Source organism: Garra rufa, chromosome 3 (genome assembly GCF_049309525.1).
Source record: "Garra rufa chromosome 3, GarRuf1.0, whole genome shotgun sequence".
Classification (NCBI taxonomy): domain Eukaryota; kingdom Metazoa; phylum Chordata; class Actinopteri; order Cypriniformes; family Cyprinidae; genus Garra; species Garra rufa.
This window is the reverse complement of record NC_133363.1, coordinates 27,741,327-27,763,580: the sequence shown is the minus strand read 5'-3', so window position 1 is coordinate 27,763,580 and position 22,254 is coordinate 27,741,327. Positions and strand designations below refer to the sequence as shown.

At 39.7% G+C, this 22,254-nt stretch overlaps 1 protein-coding gene across 1 annotated transcript in view; it reads left to right on the top strand.

The window, feature by feature from the left end:
* Nucleotides 1-7,895: 7,895 nt before the first annotated feature.
* Nucleotides 7,896-22,254, top strand: part of LOC141331532 (solute carrier family 35 member F1-like) — a 48,587-nt gene continuing 34,228 nt past the window's right edge. Inside the window, exons 1-4 of the mRNA XM_073836588.1 lie at nt 7,896-8,022; nt 13,018-13,145; nt 20,802-20,961; nt 21,628-21,784. Of these exons, the coding sequence (XP_073692689.1) occupies nt 7,896-8,022; nt 13,018-13,145; nt 20,802-20,961; nt 21,628-21,784 (572 nt within the window). The remainder of the gene's footprint in view (nt 8,023-13,017; nt 13,146-20,801; nt 20,962-21,627; nt 21,785-22,254) is intronic.

Below are 22,254 nucleotides of genomic sequence, written 5' to 3'. Positions count from 1 at the left end.
GGCGCGCATCACTCAAACAGGTTTTCGCTGAAGAGCCGTCAAGCCGGCGTCAGCGCGACGCCAGGGACGTGGCAGGGGAATGTAACGTCTCCGTTCCCTCCTTCGGGGAACGTGGGTTACCTTCGTAACCTAGACGTTACCCCTTCAGTCGAATCACTTCGACGTTACATTGGGAACAAGCCCATGGAAAAGGCCACGACCCTGACGCCGCGTTACGCAACAACTTCACGTGCTGACAAGTATACGTGCCGGCAGGCGAAGTGTAACGTAACCTTCCCAACGCCCTGGGGCCCAATAAGGGGGCCCACCAGGGATGCCAGTTGTACTGAAGCATGGGTTGGGGGGGCGGAGCACATGAAATTCTACATGTGGAAATAAGAATAATTCAATATATCCATAAAGGTTTTTAGGGATACACGAGGGAAACAGCGGTCTCCTCCGCTGGAATAAATAAAAACTAAGCCACAACCTGCGGGGCGAAGGAGACCCAGGCAGGATCACAGTGCAGGACTACTCCGCGCCTAGCCCTGACTGCGGGGCAGGAGGACCCAGGGTTCGCCGGAGGGAACATTCTGGGAAATAGCGCACGGATCCACGTGGGAATGGCGCAGCAAGCCGACACCAGCCGGTCTTCCCGCTCACCTGTGAGTCCTTATGTTAGGACACGGGAGAACGGCCTCTACGCAAGGTTGGAGAACCAAGCGAAGGTAGGGTGTCGCCCAGCCCGCAGCTTCCGGTTTATACATCTGCTGGTGAGGTGCCATGAACCAAGGATCACGGCTGTCCCTGGGTATAACAGGGAGAGGCATCTACCACCATTTAGCCAACCTCAGTTCGGGGAGCATTCCCTTTCTGCTGAATCCCGAGGCAGATGAAGCTGCTGGTGCGGCTGAAGTGCCGAGTGATTCAGTCTCACATATTTAACGACACAACATAGCACGACTGGGTCTGCCTCCTCCAGGGCAGAGCTTGCAGGTCCACCACCTGATCGCGGAAAGGCGTGGTGGGGACCTTGGGCACCGGGCCGGGGTCTCGACGGTAACGTGGAAGACGCCGGGCCCGAATTCTCGACACACTTTGCTGGCAGAAAAGCTTGTAGGCCCTCTTAAAGGGAGCCAGGGCAGTCAGGAGCGCTGTCTTAATGACAGGAATTTTAGCTCGACTGAGGCCAGTGGCTCCAATGGAGCGACCCGCGGCCCTGAAGGCGACGGGGAGGTCCAAGAGGTATGAGGTGCGTGCTAAGCACCTCTGAGGAACCTGAGCTTGTCGGTAACCTACCCTCTTAAAGGAAGCCAGGGCAGTCAGGAGTGCTGTCTTAATGACAGGAATTCTAACTCGACTGAGGCCCGAGGCTCCTAAGGAGCAACCCGCGGCCCTGAAGGGCGACGGGGGGGTCCCAGAGGGTATGAGGCGTTACTTGACAGAGAAAACTTGTAGGTCTCCTGCCCTCTTAACGGGAGCCAGGGCGGTCAGGAGCGCTGTCTTGATGACAGTAATGCTAGCTCGACTGAGGCCAATGGCTCAATTGGAGCGTCCCGCGGCTCTGAAGGCGACGGGAAGGCCCCAAGAGGGTGTGGGGTGCGTTCTGGGCACCTCTGGGAAACCTCACGGCCAGTGAATGCTTACCTACTTAGCTCCATCTACTGCATGTGATACGCGGCGAAGCAGCGGCATATACTTAAAGAGTGAGGGGACAGTCTGCGCTCAAACTCTCCTGCAGGAAGGGAAGCATACTGCAACCGTGTAACTCTGTGGAAAGCCAGCAAATAGACCTCATCTCAGTGCGAGCCTGCCTCTAGTCAAGGGAGCTCGGACTGAGTGATAATTGTATCACGGCCTGAGAAGACCGGAGAGGTCTGGGTGTCATACCGTGCCCTACAGGGAGGGACTGCCGCGAGGGAACGGTTACTAGACCTGAGTCCGGGTGGGCCATTCTTGTAGCGCAACCAACAGACTTACTCCTCGTCCTCCCTGGACTTGCACAGAGTCTGTGCAAGGAGGCTCACTGGGGAAGGGCGTACTTGGGCCCCGGAGGTCAGCTGAGTGCCAGCGCTACTCTGAAGGAGGCAGCTGGCAGTGAGAGCAATCGGGGGCGAGCGGATGTGGCTGGCCTACCGATATGCTCCAAACTAGCTGCGTCACGGGGTGGAGTCGCCATCCTGCAGGTGGTGGACTGCCGTGAGAGCCGATAGGCTGCACGGTTGAGTTTACCTGCTTCAAGTGAATGGCAAGTAGCAAAATGTGCCACGTACTCCCTGGGAGCAGATGGAGAGGCTGTAAGCCTCTGTCGTACATGGCAACCCAACCCGTGGTAAGCCACGGGCTGGCTTGTCGGCCAAACTGCGGGAAAACGCCAGTCCGGAGTGGGCCGAGATGCCATGCCCATCCTGGGACTCGATCGTGCTGAAGCGGTCTCACATGAACAAGCTTAGCGGCTCTTAGCGGCTAGAGCTGTCATGTGCCCCAGGAGCCTCAGTTGAGAGGACCGCTATGTTGTGCCTGATTGACTCAGGAACTACAGCACTGACTGCGCGCTCTAGGTAGTAAGGCGGGCTGTCTTAAGGACCGAGTCAGGCTCCCGACCGAGGAAACGAATTCCCTCGGTTGGCCTGAAGGACCAGATGGCGGGGGTGCCGAGGCACCAAGTCCCTATGTTCGCACAACGGAACTCACGAGTGGGCTGGTAAAGCACCAGTCGAAGAGACGGTTGAAGACGCGAATACCTGTCTGCCGAAAAAGGGGACAGGGGAGCTCCCATGGCCTAAAGAAGGCAGGAAGGAGAGGGACTAGCCAAATGGAAGCACCTAGCGCTGAGCGCTCGACCCCCGGGGCAGACCGCCGGAGGGGTGTGCGCCGGGGAAGATCGAGACGAGACAGCGGGTGCCCTTCAGGCAGATGGCTGCAACCCAGCCCTGGAGACGGAAACATAGCTGTATGTGCTTCGTCGTGAGCGAGTGTGCCGACAGCCTGAAAGGGATCGGGACAGAGCTCCATCCAGGGCGGGTATTAACCCACCACACTAACTGGACACGTGAAGTCGAGACTGAAAGGTCCCGACCTCGTCCCGGGGGAGGGACAGGCTGGATCGCGTCCTTCGCCAGTAGGAACGCGACCTCCGCAAGCAGAACAGAGGCACGCCTGCCCGAATAAGAAAGTAAGGGGTACCTCTGAGTCTGGGCGGACGCCTGGGGCCGGGCCGTACCGTCCGTATCAACCATCGTAGTGGTATCAAGGGAACGTTGACCGACGTGACCGTGGTGGGGCAGCCTAGGGGGAGACAGGGAAGGAGACAGAACCCAGAAGGATGAACGTCCTGGAGAAGTGTCTAACTGCACTAAGCAGTGCTTACCTTCTTCCCTGGATCCCGCGCTGGCGAAGGCCGGCCGCGAGTCTGGTTCCGAGGAGTGTAAGTGCTGCTCAGAAGGAAACTCGAGGCCGAAGCCAGAGGTGAGAAATTGCTCTTTTTGAGAAAAAGTGGGTACCGTCGACGAAAGCCGACGGCAGCATTGAAGTACACAGTGGCTCCCGGCCCTCCACCGGGAGCGGGGAGCGTAGATTGTTAGCATCCCCTAAGGAGCAGTCTCAATCACCTCTGGAGGCCCGCGTCAGGGACGTTTCGCAGTTTTCTTGCGGGTGTTTCGGGCCGATCCCTGTGCCGCGGGCGGCGCCACTCTCCTGCGGCTGGCTCTGCGCTTGCGGGCCCTTCTCGCCGACCTGGCGTCGTGGGCCTCCGCGGTGGGGCGAGCCGTAGATGTTGCGGCCGCAGGGGGGCGCCCTCGGCGACGTGCAGGCGGAGGCGGTGCCTCCGGCGGCGGGATGGAAGCATCGCGGCGGGGCAGGATGTGAAACGCCTCCGTCTGTCTCTGGGCTGCCGAGAACTGTTGGGCAAAGTCCTCGACAGAGTCGCCGAATAGGCCCCTCTGGGAGATGGGAGCGTCGAGAAAGCGTGCTTTGTCGGCATCTGCCATCTGGGCCAGAGAGAGCCACAGGTGTCGCTCCTGGACCACAGCCGTGGACATCACCTGACCAAGGGCCCGCGCCGCGACCTTCGTCGCACGAAGGGCGAAGTCGGTGGCAGCGCGGAGTTCCTGCATCGTACCTTGGTCGGGACCACCCTCGTGCAGCTGTTTCAACCCCTTGGCCTGGTAGACCTGCAGGGTTGCCATCGCATGCAGGGCCGAGGCGGCCTGGCCCGCAGCGTGAAAAGCGCGGCCCGCAAGGGCGGACGAGCGCTCACACGCCTTGGACGGGAGACGCGGCCGGCCCCGCCAGGTGGCAGCGCCACGCGGGCAAAGTTGCACCGTCATAGCGCGCTCGACCTGGGGAACCGACGCATACCCCCTGGCCGCCCCGCCATCAAGGGTGGCGAGGGGAGAGGAGCCGGGCAGCGGGCGAGATGAAAAGGGCGCCCGCCAGGTCTTAACCAGCTCCTCGTGCACCTCCGGGAAGAATGGCACCGGGGGAGGGCGAGGCGATGCCGCCGGAGCCGTCCCCAGGAACCAGTCGCCCAGCCGAGAAGGATCGGCCGAGGCCGATGGAGTAACCTCCAGGCCGATCCCCCTGGCGGCTCGGAGGAGCATAGCCGAGAGCTCGGAGTCTGCCTCCGACGGGGCAGCAACCGCGGAGGGGCGCCGCGCCGCCGGAAGAGCGTCCTCACCCCCTGACTCTCCCTCTGACGCAGCGTCAGACATCTCTTCCTCCTGAGGAGCGCCAAAGGAGACGCCCAGCCCGGCTGGCGGGGAGGCGTACTGCTTTGGCATCTCGACGGGGGTATGCTGGCGGGCGGAAGACCGCAGGGCTTTTGGAGCCGGCGGAACGTTCGGCACCGTGACTCGAAATTCCCCCTCGTGCCTCGCCACAGCGGCGGAAAAATTCCGCAGGCCGTGGGGCGCGAAGGGGGGCCTGCCCGAGAGCGAGCGGCGAGTCCTCAGCATTCCCATGGTCATGCTTTCGCAATGAATGCATGAACCATCCGTGAAAGCTGCCTCAGCATGTTCAATGCCCAGACATGTGAAGCAGCTTTCATGTCCGTCCAGTGAGGTGAGGAAACTGCCACACCCAGAAGCGCACGGCCGGAAAGCCATTCTGAAAAGAACGTCTTTACACAGCCGTGAGAAATTGCTCTTTTAGTCCCGGTCTGCCCAGGGAGGAAACCGCGGCACCACTGTGCATTCAATGGGGCTTGCTCGCTGGAACGCAGGAGGCTTTTATGGCCGTGAAAACGGCCGCCCGCGGGACCCCGCTGGCGGCGCCGAGAAATTCACTCTTTTAGTTTGTCTCTTTCAATCGGCGCACACCAGCAGAGAGAGCAGCAGGAACGTGAAGTTTTCCTTTTTCTTGAGGAGAGAAGGCTTGAGCATACCGGCTCTGAAAGCGAAAGTCTGTTTGAGTGATGCGCGCCGCCTTCTTATATACCCGCATGTGCGGGGGAGTGGCCGACGCGCACGTCCACTCGCCAATTTGCAATTGGCCTTTTTTATATAAGGCTCAGAGATGATCGGTCTCTCAGGCGAGATCCCAATGTAACGTCGAAGTGATTCGACTGAAGGGGTAAAGAAATTTCACGTAAAAGACATATACATATAGTCCACAAGAGAAAATAATAGTTTAATTTATCTGTTCAAAAGTTTACATACACTTGATTCTTAATACTGTGTTGTTGCCTAAATGATCCACAGCTGTGTTTTTGTTTAGTGATAGTTGTTCATGAGTTCCTTGTTTGTCCTGAACAGTTAAACTGCCTGCTTTTCTTCAGAAAAATCCTTCAGGTCTCACAAATTCTTTGGTTTTTCAGCATTTTTGTGTATTTGAACTCTTTCCAACAATGACTGTATGATTTTGAGATCCATCTTTTCACACTGAGGACAGCTGAGGGACTCGTATGCAACTATTACAGAAGATTCAACTGCTCACTGATGTTTCTGAAGGAAAAACAATGCATTTTTCTGAAGGACAGCAGGCAGTTTAACTGTTCAGGACAAACAAGGGACTCAAGGGACTATCACTAAAAAAAAAAAAAACAGTATTAAGAATCAGGTGTATGTAAACTTTTAAATAGGGTCATTTTTATAAGTTCAACTATTTTCTCTTGTGGACTATATGTAAACGTCTTTTATGTGAAATATCTTATTCAGGTCAGTATTAAATAAGAAACAACATGCCCTTTATATAACCCATCTTATTTTGGTAAAATAATTAACGATTTTCTGATTCTGCAAGGTGGATGTAAAAATTTTGCTTTAAGTCTATAATGGATATTGGCTCTTTTCACATCTCTTTCTTAAAATCTGAGACCTACCAGTCATTGTTGGAAAGGGTTCAAATACACTAAAATAAATTTGTGGGACCTTAAGGATTTTTCTGAAGAAAACAACTATCATTAAACAAAAAAACACAGTATTAAGAATCAGGTGTATGTAAACTTTTAAATAGGGTCATTTTTATAAGTTCAACTATTTTCTCTTGTGGACTATATGTAAACGTCTTTTATGTGAAATATCTTATTCAGGTCAGTACTAAATAAGAAACAACATGCACTTTATACAACCCATCTTATTTTGATAAAATAATTAATATTTTTCTGATTCTTCAAGGTGGATGTTAAATTTTGACTTTAACTCCATAATGGATATTGGCTCTTTTCACATCTCTTTCTTAAAATCTGAGACCTACCAGTAGGGCTGCTCGATTTTGGCAAAAATCATAATCACGATTATTTTGGTCAATATTGTAATCACGATTATTTAAACGATTATGACAGGCTCCAAAACTTTACATAGTGATTAATTTAAAGATAGCAATACAGCGAGAAAAAGATACAAATAAAACAAACAGTGCTTTAAAAATACTGAATACTTTTATGCAAGTCTAAAGTAGCTAACAATACTACAGAAATTGAATTTGAATGTAAAATAAAACAATGTCTTCACTCTAATAGTTAAACATGCTTTGTTTCTTATTAAAACTAAAAACGTCCTTCATTCAAGAGCAGTGAGTAATGTTTCTTGTATAAAACGTATTTTTACATTTTATTCATATTAGGCACAGAGACGCCAAAAGGAATATTATGTGTTGCCGCTTTAACCACACGGACCCATTACACTGTTACGCACGGGTTTTCATTCTCAACTGTTTACTGTATGTTCATTTAAGACAACTGACAAGAGTTTACATGAATAATCACCAAGCCCCTCATTTTGAAATATTTTTGCGTGTATTTGACCGTTTAGGTGCGCACCTTGAGCTAAAAGATAACTTTCATCTCCGTCTCTGAGCGCATTAACAAAGGACAGCGCAAGTTTTCTTACGTGCTATTAAAAACACAACATCAAAGAAACATTAATAAATCAATCACGTCCCATTTTATGAAAGCCACCTTACATGATTTAGCTGATTTGCATGTGAAATTTGGCTTTTATGGAGGAGCGAAAGCGCACCACTGGTAAAAGGGCAGAATGGGGCGCAATAATCGTTTCATCTCGATTACTGCATTTTCATGATCGTTTGAAGCAGAAATCGAAATCGAAACCGAATTTCGATTAATTGCACAGCCCTACCTACCAGTCATTGTTGCAAAGTGTTCAAATACACAAAAATAACTTTGTAGGACCTAAAGTATTTTTCTGAAGAAGACAACTAACAAACAACTATCACTAAACCAAAAAACAAAACAAAAAACACAGTATTAAGAATCAGGTGTATGTAACCTTTTAAGTGGGGTATTTTTATAAGTTCAGTTATTTTCTCATGTGGACTATATGTAAACGTATTTGTGTGAAATATTTTTTCATGTTAGTAATAAATAAGAAACAACGTGCATTTTATATGATCTCTCTTATTTTGGTCAAATAATTAACATTTTGCAGATTCTGTAAAATTTTGACTTCAACTCTATAATGGATCTTGGCTCTTTTCACATCTCTTTCCTAAAATCTGAGACCATCCAGCAGCAGGTGTCCATCTCAACTTTGAGGACATATGGGCTCCGCGCTGCCAGTGTGAAGAAGAGTCGTCTGTCGAGAGGTCCATCTTTAGAAATGGAATGGGATTATTATATGGTCTCTCAGAATGACCTGTCTTTAAGAGTAATTTTTCCTTCCTTATTCGACCAGCACTATGATGACATCTCTGTCACAGCTGCTGCCTGTGGTCATTGCGTTAAAGTCGATATAATGGCACACACCATTAACATTCTCACGAATGGGAGGTGGGAATAGATAATATGATTCGAAAGCAAAATGATATTCCTCATGGAGAATGGTTCAGTGTCATATATCCCTGTAAAGCTGAAAAATCGGTCATCATTTTCATCCACATGTCATTCGAAACCTGTATGATTTAAATTTTCTTTACTACCTGCTTACAGTGTGTAGAAAAAGCAGTGTGAACAGAATTTTATTTTATTTTATTTTAAAATGTTATAAAACACAGATCGGAAGTCTAATATAATCGCATATCTATCATCAGAGAGATTTGAGATCTTACATGCTGTTTCTATCATATTTCCAGTGCTTTTATCCTCTGTTGTTGTTTTCAGATGAATCAGATTTAAATTACTTTTCTCCTGACTGTCAAATCTGACCCCAGTGAGAGGTATCCGCAAATGTTATTATGGTCTCTGGTTACTGTAATCTATATTAAACCGTTTGATTACCTTTGAGGAGACATGCTTTTTCTGTACATGTTTGCGAATGGATTTGACATCTGCAGGATTTGATTGTCATTGACGTCGAATTAGATCTGCCCTTGCCTGTGACATCTCATTTCAGCTTTTCTTATGAGAATCTTGTTTCATTTTTCATTCATTTTATTCTTTCAAACCATTTAACAGTCACACTTAAAAGCTTAATTACAGCTGTTAAATCAATTATTGTAGTTTTATACAGGTTTTAGAAACTGAATAGCAAGGAATGAATACAGATCAACAGCCGATATTGAGACATTAAAATTACACATACAGCGCAAAGCAATGCATTTTAATTTTAATAGATTGAATAAAAAAATATCTTTTTAAACCTTATTCAAAAAAAAAAATGTTTTAGTTTATTTTAGTTTAGTTTATTACCATTCTAAATAAAAAAATATTTCAGGTAATATTTCACCATAGTTAATGGTGGTTAATGGCTATTTTGATGATGATTTTTGGATCATGGTTCTCTTTTTTCTTTTCTTTTCTTTTCTTTTCTTTTCTTTTCTTTTCTTTTCTTTTCTTTTCTTTTCTTTTCTTTTCTTTTCTTTTCTTTTCTTTTCTTTTCTTTTCTTCCCAGTCTAAAAACAAACAATTTTAAGTAATATTTCTCCGTAGGTAATGGCTATTTGATGTCGATTTTTGGATTATTTTATTTTATTTTATTTTATTTTATTTTCAGTCTAAATACAAACTATTTCAGGTGATATTTCTCCATAGGTAATGGCAGTTAATGGCTATATTGGCTGTATTTTATTTTATTTTATTTTATTTTATTTTATTTTATTTTATTTATTTTATTTTATTTTATTTTATTTTATTTTATTTTATTTTATTTTATTTTATTTTATTTATTTCATTTTATTTTATTTTATTTTATTTTATTTTATTTTATTTTATTTTATTTTATTTTATTTTATTTTATTTTATTCCCAGTCTAAATTAAAAATATTTCAGGTAATATTTCTCCATAGGTAATGGCAGTTAATGGCTATTTTGATGTTTTATTTTTATTTTTATTATTTCATTTTATTTTATTTTATTTATGTTATGTTATGTTATATTATGTTATGTTATATTATGTTATGTTATGTTATGTTATGTTATGTTATGTTATGTTATGTTATGTTATGTTATTTTATTTTATATTATTTTATTTTATTCCCAGTCTAAATAAAAAATATTTCAGGTAATATTTCTCCATAGGTAATGGCAGTTAATGGCTATTTTGATGTTTTGTTTTATTTTATTTTATTTTATTTTATTTTATTTTATTTTATTTTATTTTATTTTATTTTATTTTATTTTATTTTATTTTATTTTATTTTATTTTATTTTATTTTATTTTATTTTATTTTATTTTATTTTATTTTATTTTATTTTATTTTATTTTATTTTATTTTATTTTATTCCCAGTCTAAATTAAAAATATTTCAGGTAATATTTCTCCATAGGTAATGGCAGTTAATAGCTATTTTTTTATTTTATTTTATTTTATTTTTTTCCCAGTCTAAATTAAAAATATTTCAGGTAATATTTCACCATATTAATAGCTATTTTGATGGTGATTTTTGGTTTATTTTATTTTATTTTATTTTATTCCCAGTCTAAATAAAAAAGATTCCAGGTCAGCTTCCGTTTACAAATTATTTGAGATCCGCTGACTTTGATTATTAATAACATTCAAGTTTAGTGATTGAATGTGATTCTATAAGTAGTTTATGGCTATTTTGATGTTGATTTTTGGAGCATGACTTGCTACAATCTGTTATTCCCTTTAATTGCACAATAAATTATTGTACCAGTGTCTTTCATACAATCTCAGTAGATAATGGATTAAATTGTTTACTTCTTAACATAGAGTTAAGTACATTTAGTTTATTACAGTCACAGCATACGGATGAAAGCCAACACTTGACATATGTTTTCTTTATATTCCGGCGGCTCATTCAGTAATCTTTAGTTTTTTTGGTCTGCAGATGTTTGCTTGACTTTACCACTTGTCCTTAACTTTCATTTCCTAATTAAATTTAAGACTGTGGAAGTTGCCAAAGCATTTGTTTTGTGTTCGATTAGATTAAAGCAATTATCTTTATTTTCTGATTCTTAGTCTGCTGCTCGGCAGAGCAGGTGCTTTTTTCAAAAGCCCCGAGACATGTTGAAAAGGCCTAGTGAATTAATTTATAAGGGCTTACAAAGAAATCCAATCCATTGTCAATTAAAAGTTTCTAGAATATGTCAAGAATAAGTTTGTTCACTGCAGAGTTCGTGTTCACTTAGAAAATCAAAACAAGTGAGAAGGACACTTGGTGATCAATGATCACGTTTCCACTTTCCTCATTTTAAAGTAATATACATAATGATGAAACTAAGTATGTGTGCAAAGTTAGAATGTCTGCAAGGACTTTTGTTCTTAAGTTCTGTTCATCTTGTTTTTTTACCTGCAGTGCTTCTGCTGTTAGGATTCTATAGAAAACTGATATTTATTCCAAGAACAGCTTTGCTGTGCCAAAAGATTACTGCAGTATTTTAATAAAAAAGAAACAGGCTGTTCTATTTTATTTCCTCAATGTTGGATCAGTAGACAAGTCTGTAGACCTGTTTGGTTAATGTGTAGTTTCGTGGAAAGGACAAACAAGCTTATTTTTATTTGGATCTTTCTTATAATCTTCTAAATAATCTTGTATTTTGCTTATGTATTGTACACTTCTATATCTCATGAACCTACAAAATGTGGATTGTGGAAAGTGTTTTACGTTGTACTCTGACATCAGAAGTCTCTCATGCTCACCAAGGCTGCAATTATTTAATAAAAAATAAAGTAAAAGCTGTAATATTGTGAAAACTTTTTACAATTTAAAATAACTGCTTTATATATCAAAAATTTTAAAATGTAATTCATTCCTGTGATGCAAAGCTTAATTTTCAGCATCATTACTCCACTCTCAGAAATCTTTCTAATATGCTGCTCAAGAAACATTTCTTTTTGTTGGAAACAGTTGTGCTGCTTAATATGTTTGTGCAAAGTATGATATTTATGATATAAATAGTTCAAAAGAGCATTATTTCATATAAGAAATACAGTTAAGGTCATTTTCAGAATCTGCCAAATGTTAATTATTTTACCAAAATAAGAGGGATCATACAAAATGCATGCTCTTTTTTATTTAGTCCTGACCTGAATAAGACATTTCACATAAAATACATTTACATATTTTGTATTTCTTCAGACAGTTTCTTTCAGGTCCCACAAATTCTTGGGTTTTTCAGCATTTTTTTTTTGTGTATTTGAACCCTTTCCAACAATGACTGTATGATTTTGAGATCCATCTTTTCTCTGAGGAACTATTATGCAACTATTAGAGGAGGTTCAAACACTCACTGATGCTTCAGATGGACACATGATGCATTAAAACTTGAATTTGAAGATCAGGGTAAATTTAACTTATTTTGTCTTCTGGGACACATGCAAGTATGTTCTGTAGCTTCAAAGGGGGATCTACTTAATGAAAAAATATGATATTTAGGCAAAATAAGAAAAATGTACATATCTTCATTCTGTTCAAAAGTTTTCACCCCCAGCTCTTAAGGCATGGTTTTTCCTTCTGGAGCATCAGTGAGCGTTTGAACTTTCTCTAATAGTTGCAGCTGAGTCCCTCAGTTGTCCTCAATGTGAAAAGATGGATCTCAAAATCATACAGTCATTGTTGGAAAGGGTTCAAATACACAAAAAAGGCTGAAAAACCAAATAATTTTTGGGACCTGAAGGATTTTTCTGAAGAACAGCAGGCAGTTCAAATGTTCAGGACAAACAAGGGACTCATGAACAACTATCACTAAACAAAAAAACACAGCTGTGAATCATTAACAACACGGTATTAAGAATCAAGTGTATGTAAACTTTTGAACGGGGTCATTTTTTTATAAATTCAACTATTATTTTCTCTTGTGGACTATTATGTAAACATCTTTTATGTGAAATATCTTATTCAGGTCAGTGCTAAAAAGAAAAAAAAAACATTTAAAAAATGCATTTTGTATGATCCCTCTTATTATCTCTTATTTTGGGAAAATAATTAACATTTTGCAGATTCTGCAAGGTGTATGTAAACTTTTGACCTCCAGGATTCCAGGATTGTTCTGCTTGTTTAAACTCAAACTGATGATTTTAATAGCTGCTTTAGCCTAATTGACTAAAAATTCAACCGATTGACTGTTTTTTCCCCAAACAGTTTTGTACATAAGTTTGTATTGATCGTGTAAAACGGATTATACCACAGGAGACTCTCTTAATAAGTGAATTCACTGTGTACCTTCATGTTTTCCCACAGGAGAGGAGAATCTGCTGGCGATACTGAAGAGAAGATGGTGGAAGTACATGATTCTGGGATTGATTGATATAGAGGCCAATTACCTGGTCATCAAAGCCTACCAGTACACGACACTGACTAGCGTTCAGGTATATTAATGTGTTTACAAGTCTTTTTGAGGGAAATAAAAGACTAAAAAGATTATGAAACGGCCCAAGAAGCAAAAAACGCACTGGCTTGGGGTTTTCTTTGAGTCTGTCCGATTGGCAGTTAAATCTCGCCTGTTTGCTTCACATTGTGCTTGTCATTTAATCTTCATTACAGTGCTGCTAGTGCTGAAAGAGCCTTATTCACGTCAACGCTAATGGTGTTTGATTAGTGGCCAGAGGAGTTCTCAATGATTATTAGAGATTCCAGCAGAGAAAAGGATTGATTTTTTTTCACTCCTCACTCTTGTGTTGCAACCACCGACGGTCATTACGACCGCCCTTGTTGATGCAAAGACTGTCATCAGCTATTTGTTAGCGAACGTACTGGCATCCAGTCATATATTAGCATAGTCTACCCTACCATTAGACACTTAAAGAGACTTTTATCAGATCTGCAGGCGTAACTGAGAGGATCAGCTCTGATCAATAAGGATTTTATAATGTGCACAAAAAAGTACATGTCTTAAAACAAGACGGAGTGGTGTTGTTATTGATATTTTTTGTGATAAGATCCCATAGCATTATGATAGCACAGGAATACAGGTGAATACAGATGCGGTTCGATTTTGTAAGCTCCAAAAAACACAAACAAACACCATGCCCACCTTAGAGTTTTTGTGGGTATTGATTGCAACTGTGCAAACCCCTATTTGCAGTGTCTTTGCTAATTAACGTTCCTGATTATTGTTTGTAAAAAGAAGTTCGACTTAAATGCAGTTTTTGCAACAACTTAAAGGGATAGTTCACCCAAAAATGAAAATTCATGTCGTTCCAAACCTGTAAGACCTTTGTTCATCTTAGGAACGCAAATGAGGATATTTTTGATGAAATCCAAGAGCTTTCTGGTCCTGCATAGGCAGCACCACAACTACCACGTTCAAGGCCCAGAAAGGTAGTAAGGACATAATTAAAATAGTCCATGTGACATCAGTGGTTCGACCTTAATTTTATGAAGCTACGAGAATACTTTTTGTATTATTCAACAATTTCTTCTGTTCTGTGTCAGTCTACTCACACATTTACAAGAGTACCGCAACACGTGTGTGTGGTGCTGGTTCAAATAATTAAAGCTGGGCAAAAAATTGCAAGTCATCCTCTCTGTCAAAATCGTCAGACTTGCTTAAAAAGACTGTTTGTCGGATTTCATTAAAATATCGTAGTTTGTCTTCCGAAGACGAACAAAGGTCTAACGGGTTTCGAACCCGTTAGAGGGTGTAGTAATTAATGACAGAATTTTAATTTTTTTGTGAACTATCCCCTTAAAAGTGAAATGTCCAGTGAGTGTGTTTATCCAAAACAGATGAACATGAATTTGGCAATGTTTTATTATGTTGGTTGTTGTATATATTGCAGCGTTTTGAAAATTGAATTTAAAAAAGCTTAATGCTTTATTGTGAGAAAGTACCATATCATAAACTTTACACTAAACTAACCGATTGTGTTAACGTAATCAAACATGAGATAAAAATGACATTTTAGATTGTTTCTAGTCGTTGAGCTCGTTTACTTGGCTTTGAACGCTATGTATCGCAAGTGCAATAATGTACCGGGTGCATTACTGAGCAAGTTTACTACATAAGAAAAGCTTAACATGTGAAGCTAGTTATGTGATGCAAACATCAAAATGTATTAGTTTACAAATTATGCACTATGGTAAAACTGTTTTGCAAGAAACTGCAAAATTCTTAATTATTTTTTAATCTATATTCCTTGTCCTTGTTATAATTTGTGTAAAAAGGAGCAAAAGTTGTTGTCGTTTTACTGTCAATAGTGCTCACTTCATCTGGAAACTGCAGTAAAGTATATGTATTAGTACATGTACAAAAAAAGAATGTAGGTAAAGGTACATTTTTATGCTTTTGCACATGATATTTTTTAGTCTACACACCTGTCTTATTCACAACCCACCCACTATCCAGGTTAATCAGGTGCAAGCATTTTAGTCAAGTCATTTGCATACTTGTTTCAAGTTCTTGTGGTAATTTACACATATTTACAAACAAAAAGCAGTCAGTGCATGTAAATAAAATGTTATTTATTATTATATATTTATGTGTCATTATAAAATATATTGAAGCAAATTCACTAAACAATTGCTAAGCTTTGTGGTCTTCCAGTGCACAAACGTGCATCTAATTTACAAATTTGGGAACATATTATTATGTAGGCTGTTGTATATATTGCATAATTTTGGAAATTAAATGTCCAAAGTCATGCTTAAAGGTTAATGCACTATTAAAAAAAAAATTATATATCGCCTACATTCAACCTTACCGATAGTGGTCACAAAATCAAACGTGAGATAAAAATGCATTTGCTTAAATTTGAGTGCATCAAAATCGATATTTTTACAACACTAAGAAGGCTCGACACACCATGAAACTTTGCTCGAAGTATCGCCTACACATGAACTCGAGCATTGAGAACATTGTTTGTGTACACAGAGTTTGCTAAAAAGAAAGGTTTTGAACAACTCACTTTCACTGTTTGAGTTTCCGCTCGCAGCAGTCTTGCCAGTCAAGAAGTGTCGATCTCAGAGTGCGAGGAGAGTAAAGATGGATAGCTCCTAAAGTATATTTCCATATAAATGCACGGCTAATTTGTTGTTTTGTCGCAAGTGAAAAACAATATTAACCTTCTAGTTGTAAAAAGAGCCTCATATAAGCCTAATATTTCGTCCTATGGAGTCCATTCATTCGCATTCGGAGATCGACACTTCTTGACTGGCAAGACGGCTGCGAGCGGAAACCCAAACCAAACAGTGTAAGTGAGTTGTTCAAAACCTTTCTTTTTAGTAAACTCTGTGTACACAAACAATGTTCTCAATGCTGGAGTTCATGTGTAGAGACCCAGGCGATACTTCGAGCAAAGTTTCATGGTGTGTCGAACCTTCTTAGTGTTGTAAGAATATCGATTTTGATACGCTCAAATGTATGCCCCTAGTACTCCCATTCTACGGCCATTGACCACAAAACGAAATCACGGTCAATCTCAAAAACGGCTCGTTTGTCATAATTATGCTTTTAGATATAAGTTTGTCTCGTTTACAGTAAAAAAACTGCCCAGGTTGCATTTTGGCAACAGTTATCCTTTAAGTCTTTTTTGTTTTGAATGCTAATTGCTAAATTTCTTTAATGAACTGAGGGAAAACAAAAGCATACAATGCATGCAAATAAACAGCCTAATTATTGTGAATTTCAAATACGACTTTTTTCTGTGGAACAGAAATATTGTGGAAATATTAAAGCTGCTTTAATGTATACATTGAAACTGCATGATCGCTGGCTGTCAAGTTAAGTTGCAGCTTAGCTTAGTTTATTAAACACAATAAGTGAGTTTTCACATGGATTCAAATCTCAAGTAGAAAGTTCAACAGTTGAGCCCAAGCCTCCGTTACTAATTCCAAAACATCACTGTAGGACTAGTAACAAAGGAACTAGTAACAAGCTCAGCAAATTTTCAAATAGACGTAATCTTTATTAACAAACAGCATATTAGAAGTCTAAACAAGTACATTCTCGCCTCAAAAACTACATTCCATGACACAAAACCATTATTTTTTATGAAATTAGTGGATTTGGGCGTTTACCATAACACTTACTGTGAGAAATACCGCAAAGAGTTCTGTTATCACTAAAATATCACTCTTATGAGCCAATCTGATTCAAGGACCAGAAAGTACTGTTGTATAATACAGTATATTAGCTCAGAATCTGAATTATCCACTTGCAGGCAATTTACATAGTCTGTATTGAACTGCCATGTTGTTTGGGTTATGTTTTATCTCGCCTAGGGCACCCAGTGTGCCAGAACTGGCTTAAAATAATAGGTACATAACATCCCTCCACACTTGCACTGATTTGTTTTCAAGACTCTCTGCCCACTGCGACCAATCAGCAGGTACCCACGGTTCAGCACTTCTCTGGTGTCTGCGCAGCACAACCTGTGCCCCTGACTTTAAAGCATTATCTGTCTCTGTGTTCCCTACCCTGCACAAAAGAGAATTAGACTCTCACCATTGTACAGTTCATACTGCTCAGAGCCATGGAGACTGCAGACTCTGATCAGACAGTGGAACCAGACGCTCATGCAGGTCAGTCAAACACAGGAACCCTGAAGCATGCCACCTGAGTTCCTAATTATTTCTACTGCATTGGTGTGCAACCAACTTTAATATAAATACTGTAGATGGGCGACACTTTGTTTTAGAAGGTCAGGTGGTTTTAGATGAGCAAGCTATGGAAGCTTGTTTCTGGCATGGGATGAAAAAAAAAAAAGGTCATTTGACTTTTTTCCCCAGAATTCTAAGTTTATAAAGTTTGTAACTGCATTTTTTTTTTTTTAATCTCACAATATTGACTATTTTTTCTGAATTCTTGCAATTATGTAGGGAAGCCTGTTTTTGGCACTGAATAAAAAGTGAAAAAAGGTTATTGCCGTAATTTTTTATCAGAATTGAGTGATATAAACTCAAAATTGTCAGAATTATGAGATAAAAACTGCCAGTTTTCTCTGTTTTTCGAAGAAATTGCATAATAAAAACTCTTAATTCTGACTTTTTTCTCACAAATGCGAATTTATATCTCACAATTTTGACTTTTTCCTTGCAATTCTGACTTTTTTTCTCAAATGCAGGTTTATATCTTGCAATTCTGACTTTTCTTCTCGCAAATGCGAGTTTATATCTTGCAATTCTGACTTGTCTCGCAATTCAGATTTTTTCTTTTGCAAAATTCAGATTTTTTTCTCGCAATTCTGACCATTTTTGTCGCAAATGCAAGTTTATATCTTGCGATTCTGGCTTTTTTCTTGCAAATGTGAGTTTATATCTCGCAATTCTGACTTTTTTTAAATAGTAATTCTGACTTTTTACTCGCAATTCTGACTTTTTTCTCAAATGCAAGTTTATATCTCACAATTTTGACTTTTTTCTCGCAATTCTGACTTCTTTCTCGCAACTGTGAGTTTATATCTCACAATTCTGACTTATCTTGCAATTAAGATTTTTTTTCTCGCAAAATTCAGATTTTAATTCTTACTATTTTCTCACAAATGCAAGTTTATATCTCGCATTCTGACTTTTTTCTAGCAAATGCGAGTTTATATCTCACAATTCTGGCTTTTTATTCTCAATTCTGACTTTTTACTTGCAAATGTGAGTTTATATCCCACAATTTTGAGCAAGTTTATATCTCACAATTCTGACTTTTTTCTTGCAATAAAGTAAGCTTGAATTGCACTAATGGTAGGAAAATGTCTTATTACATAATTTATATAGGTCAGGGAGTATGATTAAATGTTTTTTTTTTCAAAGTGTAATTATTTTGTTGTTAAATTGACACTATGTTTATATAATATTTTTTCAGTAAGTTTATTACAATATTGTATTATAATATCAATCAGTTTAGGTGCTCAGATGTATGTGGTATATATTTGTGTTTCATAATCTCATTAAAATTGTTAATGTCTAAGGTTGCTGGCTAGAAGAACACTTTTCCTTCAGTGTAACGTCTCCTGGGTTCAATTTGTAATTAAAATAAACCAAAACTTCAGCTGTATATCATTGGATGAAAATGAGCAACATTTGTTTGGAACTGAGCACAGTGTGCAGATGAGAAATAGATAAGTGAAAAACTGTCAGATTTATAACTAGATCCGCACTAATGACAAACAGCAAAACATTAAAAACATTTAGATTTCAGCACTGACACTTATTACAACACTCTCTAATGAACTGAAACCTCTTGCTTGAATTTTTTTTCTGTTAGATGCATTTATTAATTTAACATACTCTTTTTTTGACTTGCCAACGAGAAACTCTACAGTTAACATTAAGTGCATTGGTATTTAAAAAGTGTTACTAATTCGCTGTCATGTTAAGATTCTGAGAAGTTATATGACTTTTATAAAACAATTGTTAAAGAAGTTAACAGTTATATGTATGAAACGGAGCTGTTTTTGCTCTATTGCTTGCTGTTTCATTACTGAATGATTCTGTTTTTGAAATATTGATTCAATTTGAGTTAATGATTCAGTTCCTTTGTGAATCAGTGTTCGATTTTATGAACGATTCAGTGACTCGCTCATTAGGTTGCTTATCGCTACCTATTGGTGTATTGATGCAACACTAAGAGTCTTATCTATCCCACATAAATGTATCATAATTTACAGTGTTAACATAATAACTGGTTTTGCGGTTAACTATTGATTTTTTTAATGGTACATCAGTAAATTGTAGACTCAAAAGAATCAAATAAAGTCACAAACAGAAATGTGGTAAACAGCTAATGAACAAGCCAAAGCTTTAACAGAACTAGTGCATTTTCAGCTCTAAAAGAGCACCATTTTCACATTTCTAGTCTAACATGATAGCTTGTTTGATGAGGTCAGTCGGGTTTCTGCTCATCCCACACTGGAGCGCATCATGTTTTTGCTGTTCTCCGTGTGAAGAGATGCTTCCTACCTGCCAAAATTTTGCGTGTCGTTTCCCCTGTGGTTCACAACAAGTGTATTTTAACATTTTTATATAGACGGTAATGAGGTTACACACCGGCTCATCAATATTAATAGGCAGTCATGCCGAACCATGCGATGGAGCCGCTCTTTAAAACGTTTGCCCATTAAGAGTAGATGATTACTTGTTATAGATGGTCATGGTGTTGGCTGAGGTCCAGAATGCAAATGTCTTGACTAATTCTGCTTGTATTTTCTCTACTTTTCTCTACTTTTCTCTTTTTCGTTTTATCGACTGAGCCAAATAATGTGGAGTTTGAACAAATGTATCTGATTTTGGTGCATAAATGGAGGCGTTGTATAAATTTTATGACCTCATTATATCTCTTGTGTGTCCTTCAGTCATTGAGGCCTTATGAAAAATGTATTTCCTCTAAACTTTTCAGTACCTCGCTAGAGGAATATGAATAGGTTAGAGCTGAAAATTGGATCAGTTAACTCAAATATGCCCACTGCAACATCACGGCAGAACTATTTAAATGAGTTCAGAAATTCCACACTTCTATCCAAGGAGGTTTCTGGTGAAAGTTATGAACCAGCATTGAAAAATAATGAATTAAATAAATGCTTCCCTTTAAGTACTTGAGCTGAATTGAATTTCTGTGCTGTGAGGAGTTGAATCCAACAGAAAGTTGGTTCTATCTATCTATCTATCTATCTATCTATCTATCTATCTATCTATCTATCTATCTATCTATCTATCTATCTATCTATCTATCTATCTATCTATCTATCTATCTATCTATCTATCTATTTTTATATTTTACTGTCTATCGTTTTATCTATCATACTATTCTATCTTTCATTCTGTCATTCTATCTATTTATCATGCTATCTGTTGTACTATCAATCTTACTATCTGTCCTACTATCTATCTGTTGTACTATCTATCTCTCTCTCTCTCTCTCTCTCTCTCTCTCTCTCTCTCTCTCTCTATTTATATATATATATACTTAATTTAACTTCAGGAATTTAATTTAAAAATGCCTATTGTGAATTATTTTCATCTTGTATGAATATGGGATAAATGTGTGCATGTTTTAGATTTTTATTGAGTATATTTAATTTTTATGTATTCCACAGCTACTGGACTGCTTCGTGATTCCTGTGGTGTTGCTGCTGTCATGGTTCTTCCTGTTAGTCAGGTATAAAGTGCTGCACTTTGTAGGCGTGGGCGTATGTCTCCTGGGCATGGGCTGCATGGTGGGCGCTGACGTCCTGGTGGGCCGACAGCAAGGCCTCGGTAAGTCCTCGTCCCTCACATTGCCGTGGTACATAACCCTCTCTCATTTCCCCCTGGGTGGTGTTTTGTTTCACGTGCAGCCACAGTCCAGACATTACATCAGTGTAAAGCACTGCCCAATCCTCTCGAGAATCCTGGATCATGCCGATTGATTCAGTTTCAAAGTCCATTATTAAATATGAATGAACAGTAGGGGCTTGTCCATACAGTTTCACACACAGCTATCCCCACGGGGCGGTCTAATGAAAATCACACTAATTTGCAGCGATTCTGCTGTTGTTAATGTTGTCTTTGAATAATTTACCTACCGCTGGGTGAATGTTACATTTACATTTATGCATTGGCAGATGCCTTTATCCAGAGTGACTTAGCGTGCATTCAAGTATACATTTTATCTGCATGTGTGCTCCCTGAGAATTGAGATTTCTTACACATGCATTGCTTTGCTTTTGAGCTACAGAATTTATTAGCTATTTTCATTCTCATTGTTTTTGAGTGTTTTTTAGCATATACTGTTTATATCCAATAAGCAACCTGGTCTCATGACGCAAACGTACCTCTGGGAACTTTCCCAGAGGAAAAGTTCCCAGAGGTACGTTTTTGTCATGAGACCAGGTAGCCAATATGTGTATTATCTAATATAAGGCTAATATCTGTTCCTTATAGGGGACCATAAACTCTTAGGGGATTTATTGGTTCTTGCTGGAGCGACGCTCTATGGAATCTCCAATGTATGTGAGGAGTTCATTGTAAAGAACCTGAGCCGGGTCGAATTCCTGGGAATGATGGGACTCTTTGGCTCCTTCTTCAGTGGTATCCAACTGTAAGTCCCTTATTATCAACTTTTAAAATAATTGTCAAAAGTCTCTTAGCTTTGATGCCGTCAATATGCTAGGATACTTACAGAACTTGACAAATGAATTATTATTTTTTGTCTCTTAACATGACATGGTGTTTTAATGACTGTAATTTAGGGATGCATATTATGTAGTACCATTGAAAAGTTTGGGGTTAGTAAGATTTATTTAAAACAAATATTACTTTTATTCAGCAAGGATGCATAAAATTAAATAAAAATTCAAATTAAATTAAAATAAAATTAAATTTGAGATTTAAACCACCTGAAAGCTGAATAAATAAGCTTTCCATTGGTGTATGGTTTGTTGGGATTTGTTGGGAACAACAAAAAAACGCCAATAAAGTTGTCCAAATTAAGTTCTTAGCAATGCATATTACTAATCAAAAATTAAGTTTTGATATAGTTATGGTAGGAAATTTACAAAATATCTTCAT